This window comes from Acomys minous (genome assembly GCF_964271855.1).
Source record: "Acomys minous genome assembly, chromosome: 5".
Lineage (NCBI taxonomy): Eukaryota > Metazoa > Chordata > Mammalia > Rodentia > Muridae > Acomys > Acomys minous.
Genome location: NC_140494.1, coordinates 19,939,281 through 19,963,516, shown reverse-complemented (window position 1 = coordinate 19,963,516; position 24,236 = coordinate 19,939,281). Strand labels below are relative to the sequence as shown.

The window sequence follows — 24,236 nt, the reverse complement described above, 5'->3', positions numbered from 1 at the left end:
ATGTTACGTTTATTGATTTGCTTGTGTTGAAACACTCTTGCATTCAGATTCATTCAGGAAAAAAAAACCTACCATACATAAGCAGCATTTAGCCCAAGAATGCAAGGGCAGTTTAATAGAAGGAAGTGTTTAATACCATAAAGTTGATATGCTATTGATAGTGATCAAAAAATCATAGAATATACCGTATGACCCTGGGAAGGCATTTGACAAAGTTCAGAAATCTCTAAAATATTTTGTAACACTTGAGTTTGATGCATTTTCACTACTTCCTAGTAAATTATGAACATTAATCAGTTTTATAACCAGTCAGGGATATAGGAAATGTTTTAAGAGCCCTTTGTGCTCATAATATGCTTTTTTATTTTCTAAGCTAGTAATTTATATAATAGTCTTCCAAGAAATATTTTAAGCAACCGTTCTGTTAAAAAAAAAATGGAAGTGATTAAGAAACAGACGAGTCAGAGGATGTCTGTCTTAGGAGAAATCTTGTCTTAGGCACCCCTTGTTTTACATTTGGTGTGAAGGGGCCTCACTTCCTTTTGAGCATGGATTGCTTTTCTTGAGGAAATGCTACTGAAAATGGTTGTGCGTGCCTGCTTCAAGACTTGACAGTGGTTCTCCCGGCCACTTCCATGCTGTGATGACATCCTCTTTGTATGTCTACTTGGTGACTAGTGCTCCAGGAAAGTCCATCCCTGCCTTGGCATACCTGTGCCTGCGCCCATTTCCCCTTCCACCAAGAGCAGCTCTTAGTACCTTAGCCCTTACTTACATCTCAAACATCCTTAAAGTATCTTACATCTTCGTCTTCAACAGCCTTCATGCCCATCCATGCCTTAAGTCTCCATCCTTTACCTGCATCACTTGTCAGGGACCCGCTGATTTCCTCCTACTTCAACACATCCTTTCTACCCTGGTGGCTAGATTAGTTTTTCTGTATTGAACTTGGGTGCTGCTCCCTGTGTAAAATGTCATGAGTCAAGGTTTCTGATGGAATGATTTATAAAAATGGCTGCTTGACATTTAAAGCTGTCTTGCCTGCTTTTCAAGAGTTCTTTCCACCTATATTTCCATCATGTCATGCTAAACTTGCTCCTTATGGGGCCACAGTGTGTAATGTCATTGGGTCTGCATGGTGTCTTCCTGAGCTGTTTTCTTTCTTTAGAAAAACTGAGTCATCATCAAAATGTGTGTGTGAAATGTCATAGTTTTACTAATAGTTTTCTCTCCATTCTCTGAGCCCTCACGTCACTCTGTGCTTGCATGACATCTTTATATTTTCTCACTGCATGGCAGTTAGAACAATTCCAACTGAAGAATATGAAGAAGTCATCAACTGATAAAGCCTTTGGTGGAAAGCTCAATTTCATTCAGTTTTTCTATTTTTGCAACTGTTTAACATAATGTATTTATATTACATAGTTTACACATTGATATTTTGAATCAAAATTTGATCATAACATATACATAATGAATACCAATATACCTTTTTAATTTCAGACCTATAAATGTCATTGATGTTGTAATCTGGAGTTTTTAAACATTCCTTTGCAGGACACTAATACCACTGAAAACATCAAACTGAGCTCATATAAAAGATAGTTGTGTGCGTTATCTTATTTGTTTTTATGAAGTAATTTTTGGTTTTTACATCTATACTAACATAAATCATTTAACTAAAATACCACATGAAGGATAATAAAATTATTATTATGCTAGCCTTGAGAGACAATGTTAATTAAATTGGAAGATGACATTAATGCCTAACAGAATAACTATCTCCTTATTTTTGAAGACACAAAAACTTTATTGTCTTCTATTGAGTCAAAGTGCCAGGATTTTTTTTTTTTGCAACAGATTGAATGCTATGATAAATATCAGCTCTTTATAACTTTGGACAGCGTCTTTTTCTGAAAATCAAGCTTGAACTCCCCATGCAGTCTCTGTGGAGATAAACGCTTAGAAGCTTTTCAAGGCAGTGCTTTTGATTCTACCGGACTTTAATCTCCTGTGGATTATATTTATATTGATTTGGAATACAGAGGCAGGAACACACCAAGCCCAGTTACATCCGTGATCATGGCCATGTCTTGAGGACACATCTCTCTGTTAACTGCGTGTGAAATCCACTTACACTCTTCCGTGTGCTTGAGTTCAGTGTGCTCCTCTAAAACTATACTCTGGTGGTGTCTTGGTAGTGGTGTTTCCACCGCAGCTGGACTCTTTTTGATATATGTGGATGTTTGTTTTGTTTAGCTTTGTTTTGTTTTTGAGGCAGCTCTCATGTAACCCTGGCAGTCCTCAAAATCACTGTGCAGCTTAGGATGCCATTGAACTCTGTCCTCCTGCCTCACTGTCCTGAACGCTGGGATCACAGATGTGTGAGATTACAGATCAAAAACACCTGGTTTGGTAAAAAGGGTCTATGATTGTTTTAGTCCACAATCCATTTAACCACACATGCCACATGTGGATTTTTCTTTGTGTTTTGATTGTTTGTTTGGTTTGCTTTTGGCTGGGTGTCTTGAGGCCAAGTGCCACTAAGTAGCCTAGGTAGCCTGAAACTCACCATTGTTTTGCCCCTGCTTCTGCAGCGCTGCGATTACAGGTATGAACAATCTTGGCCATGCACAAACCTTAGGGTTTGGTTTACAGTCAAATTCTACAAAGTCCATAGTGTAAGTTCTCAGTGTTGATACATAATCATAGTGAAGTGATACATCATCGTATAGGAGATGCTGGCTTGAGGCTCCTTTTGGACTTCACTCCTCATGGTATGAATTTCTAGGATTTATGAGTATTGCATGAACTGAATGTAGCGGAGCAAGCCACGGGAGCAAGCCACGGGAGCAAGCCACGGGAGCAAGCCACGGGAGGAAGCCACGGGAGCAAGCCATGGGAGGAAGCCACGGAAGCAAGCCACGGGAGCAAGCCACGGGAGGAAGCCACGGGAGCAAGCCATGGGAGCAAGCCACGGAAGCAAGCCACGGGAGCAAGCCATGGGAGGAAGCCACGGGAGCAAGCCCGTAAGCAGTGTTCTTCATTATTTCTCCTCCAATTCTGCCTCCAGGTCCTACCTTGAGTTCATTGCTCTGACTTGCTTCAGGGATGAAATGTGAGAGTCGTAAGCTAAATAAGTTCTTTCCTTCCCAAGTTGCTGTTGATCACAGCTTTTCATCACAGCAACAGAGACTAAACCAGAATAGAAATTGATACCAAAAGTGGAGTATTGATGTGACCAACCTGACCCGACTGTGCTGTTTTTTGGAGGATTATGGAAGTGTCTGGAATTTGGGATGGAAAAGCCCTTGAGTTCTCAGAGGCTAAGAGGACATTGCTTCAGGTTTGGTGGAGGTCCCAGAATTTAAAGGAGTCATGGAGAGAAGCTGAGGCTTGGCCCCGCGAGACAGGGTCAGGGTCATTGAAGAAAGGCTATTGGTGTAGGAGCAGCGGAGACCTAGGTGTGTTGGGGATGCCAGGAATCTGCGATGGGAAATCATGTTTCCCAAATACAATCACGTCTCTTCTCTTTCTGGAATACAGTCACCGCAGAGCATTTGGTGCTTATAAACATACAAATCTATGAATATTTAAGCTAAAAAATTTTACTTAAACAGGACTTTTGCCATTATCATGGTCTTATAAAGTAAGAAATGCTTAATGTGTAAAGAAATACATAAAGAACTAGTTAAAAGAGAATAGTATGCCTTTGGAAAAGCCCATGAGACCTTCTGATTTTTCCGCCTCTGCTTGCAGGTCTGGGTCACACCTGCCTTTCTTGTCAGAAAATCTGTAAAAAAAAAAAAAAAAAAAAAAAAAAAAAAAGTAAAAATTTAAAAGAAATAAACATTGTTATAAATTTCGGAAAGCCCCAACTTTCTGGGTGTGCTGGTGCCCTTCTGTAACCCCAGTTGGCACTCAAGAGGCTGGAGCAGAATGCTCCCGCGATCCAGGGATGCAGCTGACATCAGCCTAGCCTTGCGCAGTGAGACTCTTGACCTCTGTTTCCTAGAACCTCTCCCAAATAAGCCAAGCCAGAACAAACCAGCAAGTCTACGCACTAAAGAATACGCTGGGGAAGAGGATGCACTCAGTCCTGAGGCGACTTGATGTGCTAGGCTGGGTTGACGGGGGGGGGGGTCTCCCCTTTCCTGAGGAGTAGGGGAGGGGAATAGGGGGAAGTGGGAGGGAGGGGGCTATGACTGGGGTGTAAAGTGAATGAATGAAAAACAGAACAGAACAGAACAGAACACAACACAACACAACACAACACTCTGGGGTAGCTGGCCATGGAGACACATGTCTTTAATCCCAGCACTTGGAGGCAAAGGCAGGCAGATCACTGGTCTACAAAGTGAGTCCAGGATAACCAAGGATACACAAATAAACCTTGTCTCAAAAAAACAAACAAACAGACAGACAGACAGACAGACAGACACACACACACACACACACACACACACACACACACACACACAGGGGTAATACAGTTCAGCTCTTCAGCTCTTCAGCTGCATCCTGTGCTTCCTCTAAAGACTTCCAAAGAAAGATCATGCACAATGCTTTTTAAGTGCTAAAATAGGTATCTAGTTCCATCTTGCTCCTTGCTCCAAGGCCCATGTAGTTTTTAATATGTCTACAGGCAAGATGTTGCATAGAATTATAATACCCGCCTAGCATCAAAGTTTACTATATAGAACCACAAAATCCTTTTTGATTCACTGTGTGCCAAGGAAAAGAACTTTGCAGCTGACCTTACACCTATATAAAGATTAATCTCGGAGCTTCTTGGACTACAGTTGTGCTCTAAGAAGCAATAACCGTTTTGGATAATTTGCCACAGAAACCCTAAAAGTGGTTTCTGTCTGCCTTTAAAATGGTTAGATTTATTAAAAGTAGAAGGCAACATTTAAAAATGATTTATACAGCTAAATAAACTTTTCATTTTTATGTTGGCATATAAAAAAAAGCAGCAAGTGAAAGTAGAATTTGTTTAACATAGCTTTCACGGCTCAGCTATGCTGGAGTGAGTCCCTGCTAGCAGTGTAGCCTCCTTCCATCAGTGGGCTGGTCCAGCTTTATTGTCCATTCTATTCATTAGTTTGGGTAAATTGGAGAGTACAGTAAAAGTCACTGCTACGACATTGCTGGGGACAAACATGTTCTTTATCCCTCATTTTTATGTACTGCAACCCATTTAAAGAAAATTCAATAAGATTCTGTGCAAAGGGAAGACACTATTCAGATACAGGGGAACCCACCTTTCAATTAGTTTCTGCTTGATTGGTTTGTGTGCGCAAACTCTCGCATGCTTGTAAATGTGTTGGCAAGAGTACCAGACACAAGCTTGCTGATCTTAGTTTATCAATAGCTAAAGCGCCATCCCAGCTAGTTTGAAATCTTGCCCTTCAGACTGATTTCATCAACGGAGGAGAAGACCAGCTATGGGCTATAATTGTATACCTTCAGATGCCCATTGTTGCCTCTGGAAGACTGAGCCAGGTGCTCTGGCTCACATCTATACCCCTATCACATCTGTAACCCTAGCTAATCAATCCTAGCTAAAGACAAGAGAGTCACAAGTTTGAAGCTGATGAGAGCCATATAGAAAGTTGAAGGCTACTCTGTGTAACTGTGTGAGGTCCTGTCTTAAAAAAAAAATCAAAATAGGCTGTGGATGCAACTCAGTGGTAGCGGTAGGTGCTTGCTTAGGTCAGTCAGTCCCCAGCACTGCAAGGAAAAAAAAACATAACCCCAAAACTATAAAACATAAACTTTGGAAGAATGGCCTCTGGTTGATTGGCATCTCTTGGTCCATGTAATGCTAGATATTGGCTTTCGTTGTTAGTTGCTGTGATGTGTGCTTGTGAGCTTGGCATGCACACCTCATTCCTGTTCTGCCGTTATGCTAATGAACTGGACATCTTTTTTTTTTTTTAAATTAAAAATGTGCTTTCATTTTGAAACAAATTTAAAGCCTAGGAGAGATGAATGTTAAACATTTACCAGTCCACTACTGTCTGGAAGTGTATTTATCATTAAGCATGAAAGTTTCTCAAATTAGGCTCTCTCCAGATCAAGGGTCTTTGTAATGGTTGCCTACTTTTGCCATTGCTCTTAATTCCTACAGTCTTGTTCTCGCAGATCACAGGGACCAAATTGTCTCCATACCACAAAGGGTATGCTCCTTAAAATAACCTATCAGTAATGACAATTCTTTGAAGTTGGGAAATTGAAAGAGAGGATAGAAAATAATACTATCACTACCAGAAAGAAATAAAAAGTCACCGAATGTTCACTGCTGTCCGGTCTAGTAGGTTTTACACACATTGAAACAGTTAAGACCTGGGTTTGCATCTTTTATTGTGAGAATTTGGGTGAATTACCACTGCAGTTTCCAGTGTCCTCAGCTGTGAAATGAGTGCTGGGAGGATTAAATGGGATTTTATATACACTGCGAGGAAGAGGGTGCCTGAGAAACTCTCCGATGCCCAATTCCATTTTCACATAGAACTCATGTTTTCCAAGAACCTCAGCAGAGCTGGGGTGAGGGGCTGACACAAAGCGTTGGAGGATGCTGGGTGTGATTTTCTGTGATGCTATTTTTAGAGTCAATGTTCTTCGTTGTTTAAAAAATATTATTCCTGATTACAGCCGCTTTCAAGCGTCCATTTGCTTGGCTTCATTGAGAGAAGCTGGGTACATTGTGAAGCAATGATGCTCATGGTCCAAGACCTTCTCTGTCAAGCATTTGAGAACTAAGCTTTTGAAAGGAAGGTCTTGTTTCTATGAGATGCTTCTGTTCTTTTTTTATATTTTATTAATTTATTCATATTACATCTCAATTGTTATCCCATCCCTTGTGTCCTCCCATTCTTCCCTCCCTCCTACTTCTGTTCTTTAAATGGTGATCATCATCTCTCAGAGTCTCATATTTTTATCGTGACTTTGCTTTACAGTGTGGCTTTAAAAAGGTTTATATAGATGTTTATTATTTGAGGAATAAATTGTTCATGTATTTTCAATGAAACTTATGAATTAAAAGTTGAGGCATCAGTGAAGAGTCGGTATTTGACCATTTGAATTTTTTGCTATTTAGGTAGAGATTAAAGAGTCAATATCTTGAAATTTTCTATTTTAAATGCCATTCTCACCAAGAATAAGAAATTATGCAACCATACCTTTGTCGAACTTAATTAAAATGTCATATAAATTTTGATTCATTATAATAAAACTTGATAAAAATATATTTCTTTACAGAGGATTCTGATTTAGATAGTTCTGAAAGCTAACATAAATTGGATATTTTATTGCCTGCCTTTTAGAGTGCCAAAATTATTAAAAAGCTTAATATTAAATGTATTTTTCTAGATTAAGGCATACATAATCAAACTGAAAAATTGTTAAGAATTCTAGTCTTATAGTGATACACAGAACTACATCACCCAGTATGGCTGCCATGAGTTAATGTGATCTCTGAGTACTTCAGTGTGGCTAGTCTGCATTAAGATGAGGCTAGATTTTGTCAGTTTTCTTCATTGATTGAAGAGATTAAGGTAACACCTGGCTTATAAGTACACAGGAAATACTTCCACATAACACTTTGTGTAAGGAAATCTAAGGAATCTTTTCCTTACACATAAACACTGGAGACAAACAACAGGAGAGAGAGAGAGAGAGAGAGAGAGAGAGAGAGAGAGAGAGAGAGAGAGAGAGAGAGAGCAGAGGCAGAGGCAGAGGCAGAGGCAGAGGCAGAGGCAGAGGCAGAGGCAGAGGCAGAGGCAGAGGCAGAGGCAGAGGCAGAGGCAGAGGCAGAGGCAGAGGCAGAGGCAGAGGCAGAGGCAGAGGCAGAGGCAGAGGCAGAGGCAGAGGCAGAGGCAGAGGCAGAGGCAGAGGCAGAGGCAGAGGCAGAGGCAGAGGCAGAGACAGAGACAGAGACACAGAGAGAAAGATCACCACCAGTGTAAGTTAAACTAGCTCTTGCTCTTCTAGGTTTTGATTATTTTGTTTGTTTACATCTTGGCAAGTGGTTTTGTTTTTGTTTTTTGGGTGTTTTGCTTGTTTGTTTGTTTTCAGACAGAGTTTCTTTGTGTAGTCTTGGCTGTTCTGTAGACCAGGCTGGCCTTGAACTCAAAGACCCACCTGTCTCTGCCTCCAAGTGCTGGGATTAATGGCATGTGGCACTAATGCCAGCCTTGGTAAGTGTTTGAATGAGAGAATTACTTTAAGATTTTGTTTGTTTTTGAAGCCAGGCCATGGTGGCACACACTTTTAATCCCAGCACTTGGGAGACAGAGGCAGCTGGATCTCTAAGTTGGAGGACAACCTGGTCTACAGAATGAGTTCCATGACAGCCAGGCTGTACAGGGAAACTCTGCCTTGACAGAACCAGAAAACACAAACAAACAAAAGAAGATTTTGATTTTGATATTGTCTTCTGTTTTAAGTTACAAAATGAGGTCACTGCATGGAGATTGACACAAAACTTGAGAGTTGATATTGCGGACATTATGAATACATGATAATAGTTGTCCAATTATTTTCTTGGTTTGGGGTATGAAAAAATCATTACTTCAAGACAGAAGAAATCCTTCATGAGCATGGTTATGATGACTCGATGCTTAAGGTTTAAAGTACAAGCCTAAAGATCACTTTTAGCAGAGTAGGTGGCATTGTCCATTTCAGCCACAACACAAAATTGCAGATGTCCGAAGTTTTTGTAATAAACACTCTCAAATTTACTTCTATTCACACAAATTCTCCGTGAATATTTCCTCTTACAGACAAATAAGATTGAAAGTACTTATTAACACTAAGAAGTTTGTACACTCCCTACAGAGAGAGTAATTTCACTTGGCTAATGATACCAAGACAGGATAGAAGTTAAGTTCAAGGCACATAGGGAGAACAGAGTTTCTGAAGAGCTGCTGCTCCCACGGTTAACTGATAGGAACTGTATCATGTATACAAGGTTCGTGACTCACAGTAGCATATATAAAGTGATTTCCGTACAGTGACCTCATGGAACTCGCCTGAGGTCTGTGGCTGCTGCTCTTTTCCTGCCCTCATTCCTGCTGTAGGCAACAGAGCCATTGACCTCTGTGGCCCTTCAATGCTTGCCTGTGGGTCTTTGCAAGTGCTCTATGGAGGCATCCCCTCTATTGCACCACTTTGCTGAGGTCCAGCTTATACGCCTATTCTGGGATGGACCTGGTATTTCCCCCTTGTTTCTGCAAAACCGCCTTGCTCTGCATTCACAGAGCTTTCCCACTTCCATTTTCTGCACTACACTTTCCCCAGAAAGTGCCACCTCATGTGCTTTTCAAGTGTTTATGTCACCTATTGTTCTAATGGCTGGTCTCAAATGTTTCACACCACCCTCAAAGCCACCCCTTTGTTTGCTTGAATAGGAGGACTTCATCAGATTTACCCAGTTTGATATACAACAGCCCCCAAGACCAAACATGACAAAACAGTTTCTTTTACATGAGTTACTTCCATAAAATTCAGAAATCATGTAAACAAACTGTGTTATGAATTAACTGGTAGAGCATCTATTTCTGAGTGGGCTAAGGAATTGCCAAGAGTGATGAAGCCTGTTCTGGCTCTGAATGGGGTGTTGACAGCCAGCGAAGAGCTTCTTCAGTAAACCCATTCTCATGTTCAAGTTCTTCCAGATGTGAGAAATAATTAAGTCTTTGCACTTATTGGAGCCTTTTATGCTTTTCAGGCAGGAACTGGCAGCTGTGATGAATTAACTCGGCCTAAGTGTATATATGTTGTTTGGGGTATGTGTGAATACACATACATGTATGCATGCAGGCACATAGCACTTGCCAATAGTAAATCAAGGTCAGGCTTGAAAACAAAACAAAATGAGAGGCTGGTTACAATGCATGCTAAACATTTTCACAGCTTCCCTTCCAGAGCACTTTCTCTAATGAGTCCCCTTTTCTTTAATTTTTTATAAATGTTAAAGGAATGAGGATAGAAGATTCATAACTGTTAAGTGATATGTTGCTAAATATGGGGACTTATAAAACACAAAATAAGCACATTTCAAATATTCTAATGTATTAATAAATGAGGGGACTAGTAAGATGTTGCAGTTGGTTCAAGGTGAATATGAGGAACCATGGATACATAAATAACAAGGAATGCTGAAATAAATTTATAAACAGATTCAAAGCCAATAATCAGTTGCGTTCTCTAAGACAAAATGTACATTTCTGTAGATAAGGATCCTTTGCATTATTATAAATTTTTAGCAGCTTGCAGAATTACAAAATAGCTTAAAGACAGTCAAAGGACAATATTGTTATGATGAAGCACTTGGTAAAGTACTCAACATTTTTTTATGTCAGTCTTTCACACTGTGTGTTTGTATACATATATATACATGTGTACCTACATAAACATACACACATGCATACATATGTCTTCTTTTTGTGTGTGATAATAAAGCTTCCTGACTCTGCTTCTGGCTAAATGCCATATTCAAATAATTGAAGCCATTGACCTCTTTTGTTGAAGATTATAGGACAATGAAGACCCAATGAACAAATGGGCTTTAGAGGCTTATGTACCCTTTCCTAGGGGAGAAAGCAGCAAGGCATGATGTAGGGAATTTTAGGGACGAATACATGACTTTGTAGGGGAGATAACTGAATTCAGAAATATAATAGGCTCAGACAAGGTTTGTTTAGGCTTTGGGTGTTTGGTTTCTTCTTCTTTGGCTGACGAAATAACATGGCGGACACAACTATGTCCCCTTTTTGGTACAGCCAATTCTTGTGTAAATAAAGGATTTTCAAAGAAAAGCCATTTCTAGCTGCTGCTGATTCACCCCCAAGCACAGGCCATCTAAAACATCCTGTGGTTTGAGGCACCCACCATATTTTCAGGTGTCTTCAGTCTCAACTCAGAACTGAACCATAATTTATTGTAATATTTTATTAGGGATTTTTATATGTAAGTAATTTGTCTCCATGCTGAAGAAAAGAACACATTCTATTAGGAGGAAAAGAAAGGAGAGCTGAATAGAATAAGTGTGGGACATTTGTGAATAAACAAGACCTTTGTTACTTGTGACACTGGGGAAACTCAGGACTGGAAAGTGCTGTGTGACTCACCAGGGTGGTACAGACGTGTTTTCTTGGCCAGAGGCTGTGTCTCTTCGTATTGTCATTACTTGCTTGGCAGCTGCTATAGAAATGTACCTGCGTATAGGTACACATCATAATAGTAAAAGTTCAGGGAGTCTTAAGAATTATAATTAGAGAAATCAATTCTTATCTTCCCACTGTGAGGCTGCTGGGGGGATGCCCTTCGTCACCATTTGAAAGAATAAGACCTCTTGATAACTACTGCTTTTCCTGTAACTATTAGCCTGTACAAAGTAGTTGGAGGTTCAAGTGATTTCCTTTTATTAAAGCTCCATTCTGACTCATGCCAGATCAGAGGCAGGGAAAGGTTAAATGAACGGTATGCTGTAGAAGGTGTGGCCCAACCAGGTTTGGAATTCCATGGTTTCACCAGGAGGAATGTGATCTCCTATGTTGTTCTCTCTCTCTCTCTCTCTCTCTCTCTCTCTCTCTCTCTCTCTCTCTCTCTCTCTGTCTCTCTCTCTCTGTCTCTCTCTCTCTCTTTCTCTCTCTCTCTGTCTCTCTCTCTCTCTTTCTCTCTCTCTCTGTCTCTCTCTCTCTCTTTCTCTCTGACTCTCTCTTTGTCTCTCTCTCTCTTTGTCTCTCTTTGTCTCTGTCTCTTCTGTCTCTCTCTATCTCTTCTGTCTCTCTCTGTCTTTCTCTGTCTCTCTGTCTCTCTGTCTGTCTCTGTCTCTCTCTCTTCCCCCGCCTCTCTCTCTTGGTTTTCTGAGACAGAGTTTCTCTGTGTAGCTTTGGCTGTCTTGGACTTGCTTTGTAGACCAGGCTGGCCTTGAACTCACAGCGATCCACATACCTCTGCCTCCCAAGTGCTGGGATTAAAGGCATGCACCACCCTGCCCAGCTCCCTCTGTATCTCTTAAAGAGAGAGGAGATGTAGACAGTGTACATGAAGAGTATATAAGTAGGCAAGAGTTAGAACCTGGAGAGATACTTCCTTTTGGGACACTCTAAGGTAAAAGTATGTCTTAGTATACATTAAACTAGAATTTAAAAAAAAAAAAAGAAAGGATAGGTAATTTTGAAACATTATAACTACCTGTAAGAATACTTTCTTTTCATCTCCCCAGTCAGATTTTAGACCTATTGACCAAAAAGCATGGCTGAAACAAAATCAGGGCTTAAAATTCTTAGAGGAAACTTGACATGAAATTTTTTTTTATTATACTCCTGTGTAAATGAAAAGAAGGTGCATTAAATAAAAAGTATTGGTGTATGTGGCTTGCCAGAAAGTCCATTAAAGAGTTCACTCAGCTAGTTTTGAGGTTTTCTTTTTTTCCTTCACGGATATGTGTTATTTACCATTGTGTCTCTTTCACCAAGCAAAGAACCAGCAGGCTGGTATCACTGTGCACTAAGCAGGGCCCCAGTTATGTCTGATACGAGTGCTCTGTCACAGTAATTATCGCATCGCTTGGCAAATGAAGCAGATAGCCTCTGTTCTTGGCCGTTAGCTTGTCCTCTCTGAAGGAAGGCACTCTAAGTGGGGGCTTGTGTTGGTTTTTCAGCCCTGGCGTCTGACTGAAGGCTTTGCATAGCTGTATGTCTGCTTGTAGAAATCAAGCAAATTTGATAATGACCCACCTATGTTCTTAGCCATGTTCTTACTTTTTATGTTTATTTTAAGACATGGTCTCACTCCATTGTCCAGGCTGGCTTGAAACTCACTCTGTAACTTGAGCTGGCCTTGACCTCCTGATTCTTTTGTTCCCATCTACTGAACTAGCTGGAGATGGAAGCTTCTGTGATAAGGCCTGGCTCCTAAAGATTTACTAAGGATCCACATGACTTTAAAATTTTGGTTCCAACCTCTCAAAAGAAAAAACATGTGCTCATATTAGGTCTGGTCTTTGGTTCTATCTCTGAGGCTTTTGTGCACTAAGGCTTGAGTGATTGTCTTCTTGCAGCCCAGTGAGGAGCCAATAAGAACTCAGAGCCTGGCTGGAAATGAGAAGAGACACCGCCCAAGCCTCATGCAGGTCATTCACCATGGAAACGGGCATCACGGAAGCAACACGAGCACTATCATCTGAAGTGGAAGCTAAGAGGTGCATCTTGGACAGGGTTGGCTGTATTTTTTTTCTATATACTTCTAGAGGTTTACAAGAAAAGTTCATAGAAATTAGCCATTCATAGAACACATTTCCTTCTAGAAAGTAGTATAGTGGATATTCTAAGGAATAGCAGAATAGCCCTTGGGAGAGGACACGAGAGAAACTATTACTGATCACACATTCTTCTCCTTATAGCACAAGTTTAACATACAAAAAAAAAATGTCCAGAGGGCTGTTGTGACATGGTTGTTATCTCAGGGTTTCCCAATTTAGCCCTCTGGGGAGAGTTTCCTATTGCAATTTTTTTTTTCTAGTTAAGTGGGGTCTGCCACGCCTTTCATTTGACCTCTATCCAGAACCGTTGCACTAGAAAGCCAACAACTCTTGTAGAAGACATTTAGTCAGATGTAACAATGTTGCTCTCCGTCACATTTCACAGGAGGAATGGGGTGTCACTAAGAGACAGTGGTAGACAGAATAGTAGCTGGGATGAGATGAGGGGGAGAGGATTCCTGTTTGGGAAGTGAAAGATTTTGTAAGCTGAGTAGGCTTTTGAATGATGGGCATCATAGATTCCTGCATGTGCTACTGACAGGTCACTGTGGCATGTGGCACTCGCCCTGGCAGGTGTAGAAATTCTTTTACAGGTTGCTTAAAGTTTGTTTTAGAGTATGTCTTTTTTCTCTTACCAGCCATTTTGGGAACAGTTTGGAAAAGAATTTAAGATATAGTATGTTTATAATGGTTGTGCAGAATTTTAATGTCTTATTCATTAGAATTTTTAGTTTAGGTAAGACTGAGACATTTTTCTTAAAAAATTTGATGAGGATAAGTACATAAATATATGTTCTGTAGTTAGAGTGTAAAATGTAATGTGATGCGCCACAGCTTCAGAACAGGTGTTCTACCTCCATAGATGTTCAGTTGGATATATAAACTTTAGGTCTCCTCAAGGTTTTTTAATTTGAAAAAAATTTTTTTGTAATTGATTATTAAAATAAATTGAAAAGGAGATATGATATAAAAATATTCGTCTATTTGGAATGATGTATTTTTTTAGATAAAGATATATTTTATGTAATTAGTTTAATTAGTCACTATAGGATATTTTTCTTATACTGATAACTGATATGCTATAATTTTGTAGAAAGCAAATTTGCCCTAAAATTTAATCAGCTAAATTAACACATTGTGAGTGATAGAGTCTTAAAATTGCTTAAATTGACAATAAAGTATTTGTTGTGAGAAGTGCTTTTTAAATTATAGAACTAGTAAGATAGTCCACATAGAATATATGATAACTTAAACTCTTAATTTTCCAAATGTGGATTACAGTAAGACTATAAAAAATGACTAGTGAATTTGTGAAATTCACACAATGAGAAAAATGCAAAGAGGATCATTAGTTTTGAAGCAGTGATGTTTCTAGAAGTCTTAAATAATATATCAACATATATTAACTTCATCTTCTCATGTTTAATGATGTTTACAATTAATGTGATACAGTATTCCCTAATTTGAGATTAACAGTCATAATTAACTCAGAATAGATTCTTTGAAGTGGTTCAAAGGGCTTTTTGTAATAAATTATTAGCCTCTAATCAGCTAATATGAAGTGAGTAGTTTTGGGGGATGTGAGAAGTTTGTTAAAATCTCATAAAACATTTAATTTAAGTTAATGAAATGAATTTGTATGGTACAGAGTCTCTATATGGGAACAGAGCCACATCTGACATTCCAGAGAAAGCTTTATTTAGACCAAGTTGAGAAATCTTTGGGATAGCTGGCTTTACACTGTGCTATCTTGGGTGTTATAGCTGAGTAGGTTTGTAGGATCTTCAAGTCCCCTTTAAACCATTTTCTGGGGTGTGGAGGAGCAGTGAATTGAGTTATTAAAAGATAAAAAACATTTTCTGTTTTGGCTTTCCTAAGCTTTCCACAGCATGTTGACTTTAGGTTTGTAAAACTGAACTTTGCCTCAGAAGACGTTGCTTTTTCTCTTGTGCGGCTGGACCTGGCAGACCCCAAGGATCCTGGTGTCCCTGACACACAATTGAGATAAGGAAGGTGACAGGAGCCAGGGATCAAGTCTGGCACGCCTGTTGCTTCCAGTGCCCCAGCGACGTCGGAGCTCAAGGCTGCGGCTGGCCACGGAAAGACACAAGGTTTAAAGCGTTTATATTTTGATAGGGTAAAAATGAAGGCACCTGTGCTCAAGGCTGTGAAAGATGAAACTGCAGAGGAGAGTATGGAGGAGGAAGAAAAACAGGAGCATGAGGTGAGCAAGAAGGACCTCCCACAGAACAAAATTCAATCGGGTAACAGCCAAAGGGGAAAATGGACTTTCTCTCTCTCTCTCTCTCTCTTTTTATATTTTTTACATAGGTGTTTCCCAAACCTGTTATTGAAGATCTAAGCATGGAACTGGCCAGAAAGTGCACTGAACTCATCAGTGATGTAAGTAGCTTTAAAGCCTTCTGTCTTACTTGCTTTGTTCACACTGAGGCTGTGTTGTAGGGTCACGGGGCTGGAGAGAAAACCCTGAGGTCATCAGTTAGGGCACAGCCATTTTCTACATCACAGAATCAGGTCCAGACATGTTAGGTGATTTCCCCAAGGTCATATAGGCAGGGAACTTCTGCTGGAGTGAGTCTCCTCGTTCCTAATCCTGGTACCATCTCTTCCAAGTTGTGCCATCATCTGAAACTGCATGGTGCTGCATTATCAAGCATGTCCTGTTGTTTGAGAAGCCCTGAGACTTTAAAATTAGCAGAATGATGTAATTCGTCTATCTAAATGAACGATTCTCAACATGGAAGACCTTTATTTAAATGAATGGTTGGTGCTTAATATTCTGAAGTTTCTGTCCAGTGCCATAATTTTACAAATCATGAAACTTCACGTACTGTTAACTGCATCCAACATTTCTTTGCAATATAAGGTGTGTGTGTGTGAGTGTGTGTGTGTGTGTGTGTGTGTGTGTGTGTGTGTGTGTTGATAGAACTATACGTTAAAAGCCCTGGTTCACATGATAATATCATTAAAAAGGAACATTTTTAGTTTTAGGAATTACAGCTAGTTTATATGCTATTCCCAGGAAATTTAGAAGTATTTAATGTAAACACGTACACATACATGATAAACAAATAAACTAGAATTCTACATGCATAAGGAAGATTGTTTCTCACTTAGGGTGAGAACCCACCAGATCCCCATAAACCATGTAAGAGAACTGATGACAAGAACCGTGGAACCAGGCACGATGCTGCATGGCTTTACTCCCAGTGCTTGGGGAGGCAGAGGCAGGAGGATCTTTGTAAGTTCGAGGCCAGCCTGGTCTACAAAGCGAGTCCAGGACAGCCAAGGCTACACAAAGAAACCCTGTCTCGAAAAAACAAACAAGCAACAAACAAAAACAGAAAACCATGGAGCTTTATGACGTGAACTGTGTCTGTGCCTGCATTCAGGGAGCTGAGCACAACACTAGTGGCAACTGGTGTTTGTAACATGCAAAGTTTGTTTCCAGGGCAGTCGGGTTGTTTATTGTCCAGTTCTCCAAGATCAACTTACTTAAGACAACTAAACAGTGTTATTGATGCTGGTGGCTGGTGGGTTTAGTTTATAATTACAATTATATGTGATGTAGTTAAATTTTAAATTAATATGTCCTTGTGTTATTACTTAGTCATAAGCATAAGTTACTTAACATACGTGAGTTAATTTTGGAAACTGCGATAATAAGAAAGCAACAATGATAGCAATGATGCTGACACCAGTGGCAGTTAAGATGTATTGAGGACCGTGGGCCAGGTGTTGTGAGGTTGGGTCTCCTATTTCCCCCCCTCCCCTCCCATTTTAGAAGCAAGAAGATGGAGGCAGGCAGAGATTAAAACAGGGAGGTGAACACAAAGCCCTTTCTCTTTACTCGGCTGTTATTTCTCACAGTGGCTATCCACGTAACGCTTATTACTGCCTCTGGACTAACGTCAGGAGCAGCTATGCCATCGTTTAAAGCCAGCTCTGGAGGCAGTGCCTCTTCAAGCTTTGATATGTTTTTATTGAAGTGTAATTATTGCTGGGCTGTAGCTTTAATTAGGCAGGTGATTTATTGGAGTGTTTTGGGGAGGACTGCTTACTGGCGACTTAAGAGCCTTCCTGTAGGGAGGCACAATGGCTTTTATTACTTTGTGGATGCAAGGATCATGCCGTTTCTCTCCCTTTTAGGTGAAATCAAACACATGGGAGAAATTTCTGTTTATTATAGATTTATTTTCCTGGCGGAATGTCTGTACTACTTAAATATTTAGAACATGATTATTGTTCCTTACTTTATGCCTGGGTGTATGCTTACACCTTATCTCATCATAGAATTCTGTACTTACTAAGATAATCATTTAGCTCCTAGAATTTTTACATGGATCAATAAAAATTATGAAAAAACCCACTGATTTCTCAAATAAAAATTAAAGAAAGGGTTTACACAATCATTTAAAACCAAACGTTAAGGTTGAGGATAAAATGAGCACCACATTTCTATCAAGCATATACAAGGCCTTCAACCACAAAATAAATAAGTAAACAAACAAACAAAACTGAGCTAAATTAAGTGTTTATGCTCCTAAACGTTCCAGTCAAATGTGACTAAGTAAAAGTTAATTGTTCTTCTTCAGTGACATCAGTAGTTTTATGGGGAGCAAGCAACCAACTCCATAAATCTGAAACTCCTTTTTCTTCAAATCAATAAAATTTCTAAATTTGAAATTTTCTTCTCTGCTGTATAGTTGCGTAGCTAGCTGGTTGTCTAAAGTGCATCAGTCACAGAGGGGAAATGAGAAATATAAAATGGATGTTTTGTCACATTGAATTAGACCCGTGTTCTGGCTAAGCCTGTCCTGTATGGTGTTTCTAATGTGCAGGGCTGGATTGGTGGCCCACATCTAACCTACAACACCAGTCCTCATGCCGAAATCAAACAGGAACCTTTAAAAGCTTTGGTGAGGTTCAGTCACTCATCCTTTCCTGGAGGGGCATCTGTGCTTCCTTGCTGCTTTTTGGTGTTTTGAGGGCAGTTTTGTTTCACATTACTGAGTTTAGAGATATTGCTGAGTGACATGGGAGGGGCTGCTGACTTAGCAGAGCCCTGTGCCCTAAAGCTTGAGGAAATCCTCCTATGCTGGACACCAACTCACTGAGCTAGCAAGTTCCCTGCCATTGAAACAAGGTCAGTGTGACCCTCAAGCCTCAGCCATCCTGATAGCCCTTCCTCTTTGCTGCTTGCGCGCCAGGCACCGCGACACACATCCAGCAAGCCTCTGTGTAGGATCCATGCGTTCCAACTCAAAGGTGTGCCAACCAGAAGTTGAGAGAGTGTCCGAGACCACCCTCCAAGCATTGGTGGGGACAAAGTTCACGTGCCAGAGCCTAGCTATCAGTCAGCTTCTACTCTGCTTCATCTCTAACACAGGTGTCGGGGGTGATGGGTTTCTTTACACCGGGTACCTCTCTATGCCCTCCATCGGTCCAATTACTCTTCGGATCCCCTCTAGCCTCATCTGTGTCCAGAGCAGGATCATAATCAGAACTGTGCTTAGCAGTCCAGCTGTGGGCCGCTTGGGACTGTGAGTGAGATAAGACTCACGTTTGTTTCCAGCGCTCCTCATAACGCTGTTTGGAGCTCTACAGACTTGAGGACAAGAGTCATTTTCAGTCCGAATTTCCTACCTGTGGCTGATAGCTTGGACCTGTTGTCTTTTATTGTAGCAGGGTGAATGACTGTAAGTTTGTGAGGGATGGATTGAATAACCCCTTTCCTGAATTCTCCCCTCACCTTTGAGAGTATCCCGGGCTCATCTCTTTGAACTTGCCATTTCACTCGGGGTGGGGGGAGGGGAGGGAGAGAAGGATGGAGAGAAGGAGGGAGAGAGGGAACCGGGTCATTGGAAGCCCAGAGGCACTGCTATATTCAGGCCCAGCCCAGTCAGTATGTACAATGTCAAATTAGACTGGCTTGGGGTCGGTCCTGGAAGGCTTCACTGCGTGGAACTCTCTACCGAGAGAAATGTCAGTTTTTCCGGTAGAGTGGCTTCTCTTTGGGAATCAGGATAAAGCATTTTTTCCTTGTCTCCTTACCTCTTCCGCCCCCCCTCCCAACACCCCTGCCCCCCCCAGGTTTCTGTTTCTTCTTTTTTCCATGTATTTTCCATTCAGTTTCTGCTTTGTGTTTGAGCTGCCCACATTATGGTGTTTCCTCTACAAAACTCACGTCCCTGCCCTAAAGGACAGCTAGCCTCCAGGCAGCCTTTTAGTTTTCCTTTCGAGCACGTAACACTTTATTTCCCTAACTAAGTGCTCTGGTACTTCAATATGGTTGTCAAACACCTCATCAATTTCTTGTATCAACTAGGCTTGTCTACTGGATTGAGCATCCTAAAATCACAGATCTAGTGACATTCTAGCAGGTAGTCATAAAAAGTGCTTAGTGAACTGGGTGGTGGTGGCAGTGGTGCCCGCCTTTAATCTCAGCACTCAGGAGGGAGAGACTGGCAGATCTCTGTGAGTTCAAAGCCAACCTGGTTGACAGAGTGAGTTCCAGATTAGCCATGGCTACACAGAGAAACCCTGTCTTGAAAAACAAAACAAAACAACAACAAAAGTAGGTGAAAAGGAATCTTTGGTATGTTTCCTGTAAACGCAGCTGAATGAGCCTTGTGTAGGACTAATGAGGCATCATCAGTGGGCTGTCTGATTCACTATTTTATTTCAGAGCTTTGCAGGGTGTTCACTTGCATGCAGGTTGGGACAATTTTTTTCCAGGCAAATGAACTTGTTTTCTGTGGAAAAATTCTTCCAATGATGAAAACATTAGATTTCGTGTTACTCCTCCAGAGAAAGCCCAGACTGGATTAGAAAACCTGGGAGAGTGACCTTGGTCCTGACCTGCTCATTCATAAACTGTGATCAAACTGTAGCCCTTGCTCTCAAGGTTTACTGAGTTCAGCGGATATGATTTCATTAGGGCAAACACTTTCTAGATAAGCACGCGTGTAAGAAGAAATATTCACAAACATTTCCACGTCTGTCATCCACCCTGAGCCATTAGCTAATCTCGCTGAAAGAGCCATGGGCAGGAGCAGGAAGAAACTGTGCACTAATTTTCCTCTAATTTTAGTGGTGACATTGTGGGATTAGGGAGAGAAGCCAAAGGGTTAAAGTAAATGTTTGGGACCTCTTATTGACCACAAAGCCATCAGCATTGCCCCACTTTTGTCTTTAATTTGAAAATGTGTTGGATTGTGTGTTTTGTGCGAGACAGATGGTTGCAAGTAACAGCAGGCTCTTACTTGGTGCAACAGAGAATATTTTCTCTCTACATGTAAAGCCTGGAGGTAGGTGGTTCCGTCTCCACACAGTAGCCATTTTCATCCTCTCTGGATCCCTTTCTTCTGCCTGCTCTTCATCAGTGTCCTAGTTATCACCTCATGACATCCCTGCTGCTGCCCCCGTGACTGGAGGATAGAAGCTTGCCATGGCAGATGGCTGTGCAAAGCTTCTCCCCTTAACCCAGAAACATTAGGAACTCTGCTAGGCAGGTTGCATGAAGTCTCTTGTGGTGGACCTTTTGCCTCCTTGCCCCTATACCCTCCCAGGCTAATGGGGGGGCTGGGGTCAAAGAAAATGGTGCAGTGGGGCCTGGCTTAGACCAGTTCATCCCTTGGGATTGAGGTTGATTCTCATCTAGGCTTGTGTATTTGGAGTGAAGGGCTGTCCTTAGAAATCTCGCCAATACATGGAGCCAACCTTGGACCATCACATGGAGACAAGGTTATAAGTAGCCGTCTATTTGGTGATTTGTATCTGAATAAAACTTTGATTGATGTTGTTCTCATTCATTTGTCATTTGCTATCACACTGGCACAGGAATCCTACAAATATGTAATAGAATTAATTATGTAAAATCTTACTAATGTTTACCTACTGTCATGCATATTGTGGAATTAATTAGGAATTGTGTACAAATTCACTGCAAGCCATACACACAAACTTGTTAGAAACCCAGCACCAATCTTGTGTGTGTGTGTGTGTGTGTGTGTGTGTGTGTGTGTGTGAGTGATTTGTGTCAAATTTTATAAGATGAATACCAATAAGCAAGTGACCTTAAATCTTTTTTAAATTAATTAATTATTTTTTTGTGACCCTAAATCTTAAAATGCATCTTAAATCTAAAGATACGAACGCATCCGCCTTTTTAATAAAGATCAAAGAAGGTCACGGAGCCCAGCGAGCAAGGCTGAACTATTTGCCTGCAGAACAAAGGAAGTAAATAGTTCACTCTTATCCCCAGCTCCTGTCCTCAGCGTTTAGCCCCTGTCAGGCATTATCAGAAGGGCTCTAGCCAGGAACACATACCACTGCAGTGAAGAATGTGGTCCTGATGGGAGAGATGGTGGCAGAAGATAAAAATAATGAGCCAAACTTAAGCCTAATGATAGGCTATTTTTTTCTCACACTTAATTATATAACAGGGATACTTTTTCCCCCTATGATCAAAATAGCCTGGTATTTCTCATCCTGCCATTAACGATTTAATTACTAGTGACTGAGGAGAGAGATTTGCAGGAACCTTAAATTACAGCTAATCTTTAAGAAGGAAAAAATGTAATTTAGTGTTCAGATAAGATAAATATGTTCTCCTGTTGATTTCATGAATAAAGCAAGGGGTAGGGATTAATATCTATGAGACACAGCAGCGAAAAATATAGAATTTTGAAATTACTTACTGTATTTGTATCTGTTTACACCTCAGGTCAGGTTAGGCCCCTCCAACAAGATTTGCATATGGGAAAATCTCCATGGAATGTTATTCCATTACATCAATATTAATCATGCCCTCTTAAGAGCTGGGTGGTGGGTACAAGTAAACATCACATTTGAATTATAATTAGGAAGACCATGTAATTTATCATGTGAATTGAGACATTTTTCCAGCTTAAGTATTTATAGTCTTGTGTGGATAAACATGACTTTATTACAGAACGACATAAATTTCAGCAAATTGTTGCCATCCTCTTGCCGTCTGTGGTCTGCCCTGCCCAGTTCTCAGACTGTCCAGGAACAGTGAGACATTTTTGGCCCTTCTTCATACTTCCTGATACTTTTTGAGCTCATGTGTCATGTGCAATCTTCCCTCGGAAGGAGAATAATTCTGGCCTCTCTCCAAGTAGTGTCTGCTAATGATTCATTTGGCCAATGAGTTTGAGAAAACTGAGTGTGTTCAGTTAAGCCTCCACAAGGCTTGCTCTAAGGAATCTGCCCACTCACAGCGCAGTGGGGTTCTGGAATGATCTGTACCAGCTGGGGACCATCCTGGGCAGATTCTGGGCAGGGGGCTGGGTGGGAGGGAGGCCATGGGTGCTGATAAATTTAATAGGCCGGCTCTGACCACAGTTTAAGCCCCTTTCTCTAATCCAGTCTCTAAAGGCAACAATGCTAAGAGTGATATATTTGTGTAGTTTCTGCCCCTTCATCTCAATATTTAGAATCTCTTCTGAGGACTTCTTGGTTCCTACCTTGAGTTAAGCAGCTGTCTCAAGCCACAAATCGTATGGCTAATAGGCCAAGGTTTGGTGTGTGTTTGTGTGTGTGTGTGTTATATCTATATATCTATATCTACATGGAGAGAGAGAGAGAGAGAGAGAGAGAGAGAGAGAGAGAGAGAGAGAGAGAGAGAGAGAGAGAGGAGGGAGTTAGGGGGTGGAGAACATATTATCTGTGAATGTTATGTATGTGTGCATATCTGTTAGTGAGAGTGTAGGCAGGTATATGCAATTGCACATGTGTGGAGGTCAGAGGTCAACCTTGATTGTAGGCTCTTCTACCTTGTTTTTAGACAGGGTCTCTCCCAGCCCACCCCAGGCCCATGAGCTTCTCCAGATTTCTCACCTCTCCTTGCAGGGGTGCTGGAATGTGGGATGCTTGAGCTAGTCATCTGGCTTTTCTGTAGGTTCCAAAGGCTTGAGCTCTGGTCCTCATGCCTGTAGAGCCTTCACCCACCAAGCTGTTGCCCTAGGCCCCCAGCATTGAGCCCTAATGAAGACTGATACTTGACACATTGAATACATGGTTGCCCCCTACAGTGTCTCCTCTGTCTTGTGCTGCCCAGGGAGGTGAAGGTTGTAGGATGGGGGTGGTAAGGCAGATCTCTGACTTGGCTGTTTTGAGGGGCATCCTGTATTTCAATCTTTACTTCAGCAAATGGAATTGAGTAGCTTAGCTTTCTGTTAAGAAAAAGTGCACTACAGCTGGGTCCCCCCCCCCATGTTAATTATTTTCTTTTTCAGATCCATTATAAAGAAGACTATAAAAAGTCTAAGGACAAGTGTACATTCGTGACTGATACTCCTATGCTGAACCATGTAAAAAATATTGGTTCTTTTATTTCTGAGGTAAGGTCTGAACAGCTGTAAAATGGACTGCTGGTTCTTTCTTGTGTTTATGTAGCTAAAACTGTACATTAAAGTTGGAGAATAGTTTTGAAAGTAACACTCAATATTTGTCATATTTAAATTATCTAATGATGAGCCAAGTTAATACATGTAAACTGATTTGACTATATTTCATTGGTGTTATATACTGTATATGTGTATTTTGATTGTATATGTTATACTCTATATGTGTATGTATAATTATCCCTTCTTTATGTACAATTACTCTTGAAAAATAAACATTTTCATCAATGTAGGAGAAAGTTCTGGCAGCATAATTTTAGAAGTTTCAAGTTATTCATCTCCTAATGGATGCATTTTAGAGGTAGATAATGAAGTGCCATATTGGAAATAAGTGAAGTTTGTCAGCTAAATTCATCAAATATACCATCATTGATAAATAACTTTAGTTTTTATTTTTTATATATTTTATTCATATTACATCTAAATTGTTATTCCATCCCTTGTATCCTCCCATTCCTCCCTTCCTCCCATTTTCCCCTCCTCCCCTCCTCTATGACTGTGACTGAGGGGGA

At 40.7% G+C, this 24,236-nt stretch overlaps 1 protein-coding gene across 11 annotated transcripts in view; it reads left to right on the top strand.

The window, feature by feature from the left end:
- NEBL (nebulette) overlaps positions 1-24,236 on the top strand; it is a 362,420-nt gene that overhangs the window by 235,441 nt on the left and 102,743 nt on the right. For 8 of the 11 annotated variants that reach the window (XM_084782452.1, XM_084782451.1, XM_084782450.1 and 5 more), the window contains 4 exons: positions 13,073-13,213; positions 15,410-15,497; positions 15,605-15,676; positions 23,557-23,661. The exons of 2 other annotated variants lie outside the window; for them this stretch is intronic. In XM_084782452.1, the coding sequence (XP_084638578.1) occupies positions 13,113-13,213; positions 15,410-15,497; positions 15,605-15,676; positions 23,557-23,661 (366 nt within the window). In that variant the 5' untranslated portion in view covers positions 13,073-13,112. Of the gene's footprint in view, positions 1-13,072; positions 13,230-15,409; positions 15,498-15,604; positions 15,677-23,556; positions 23,662-24,236 lie in introns of all 11 variants that reach the window. One more of the 11 variants, XM_084782456.1, reaches the window with a different exon arrangement.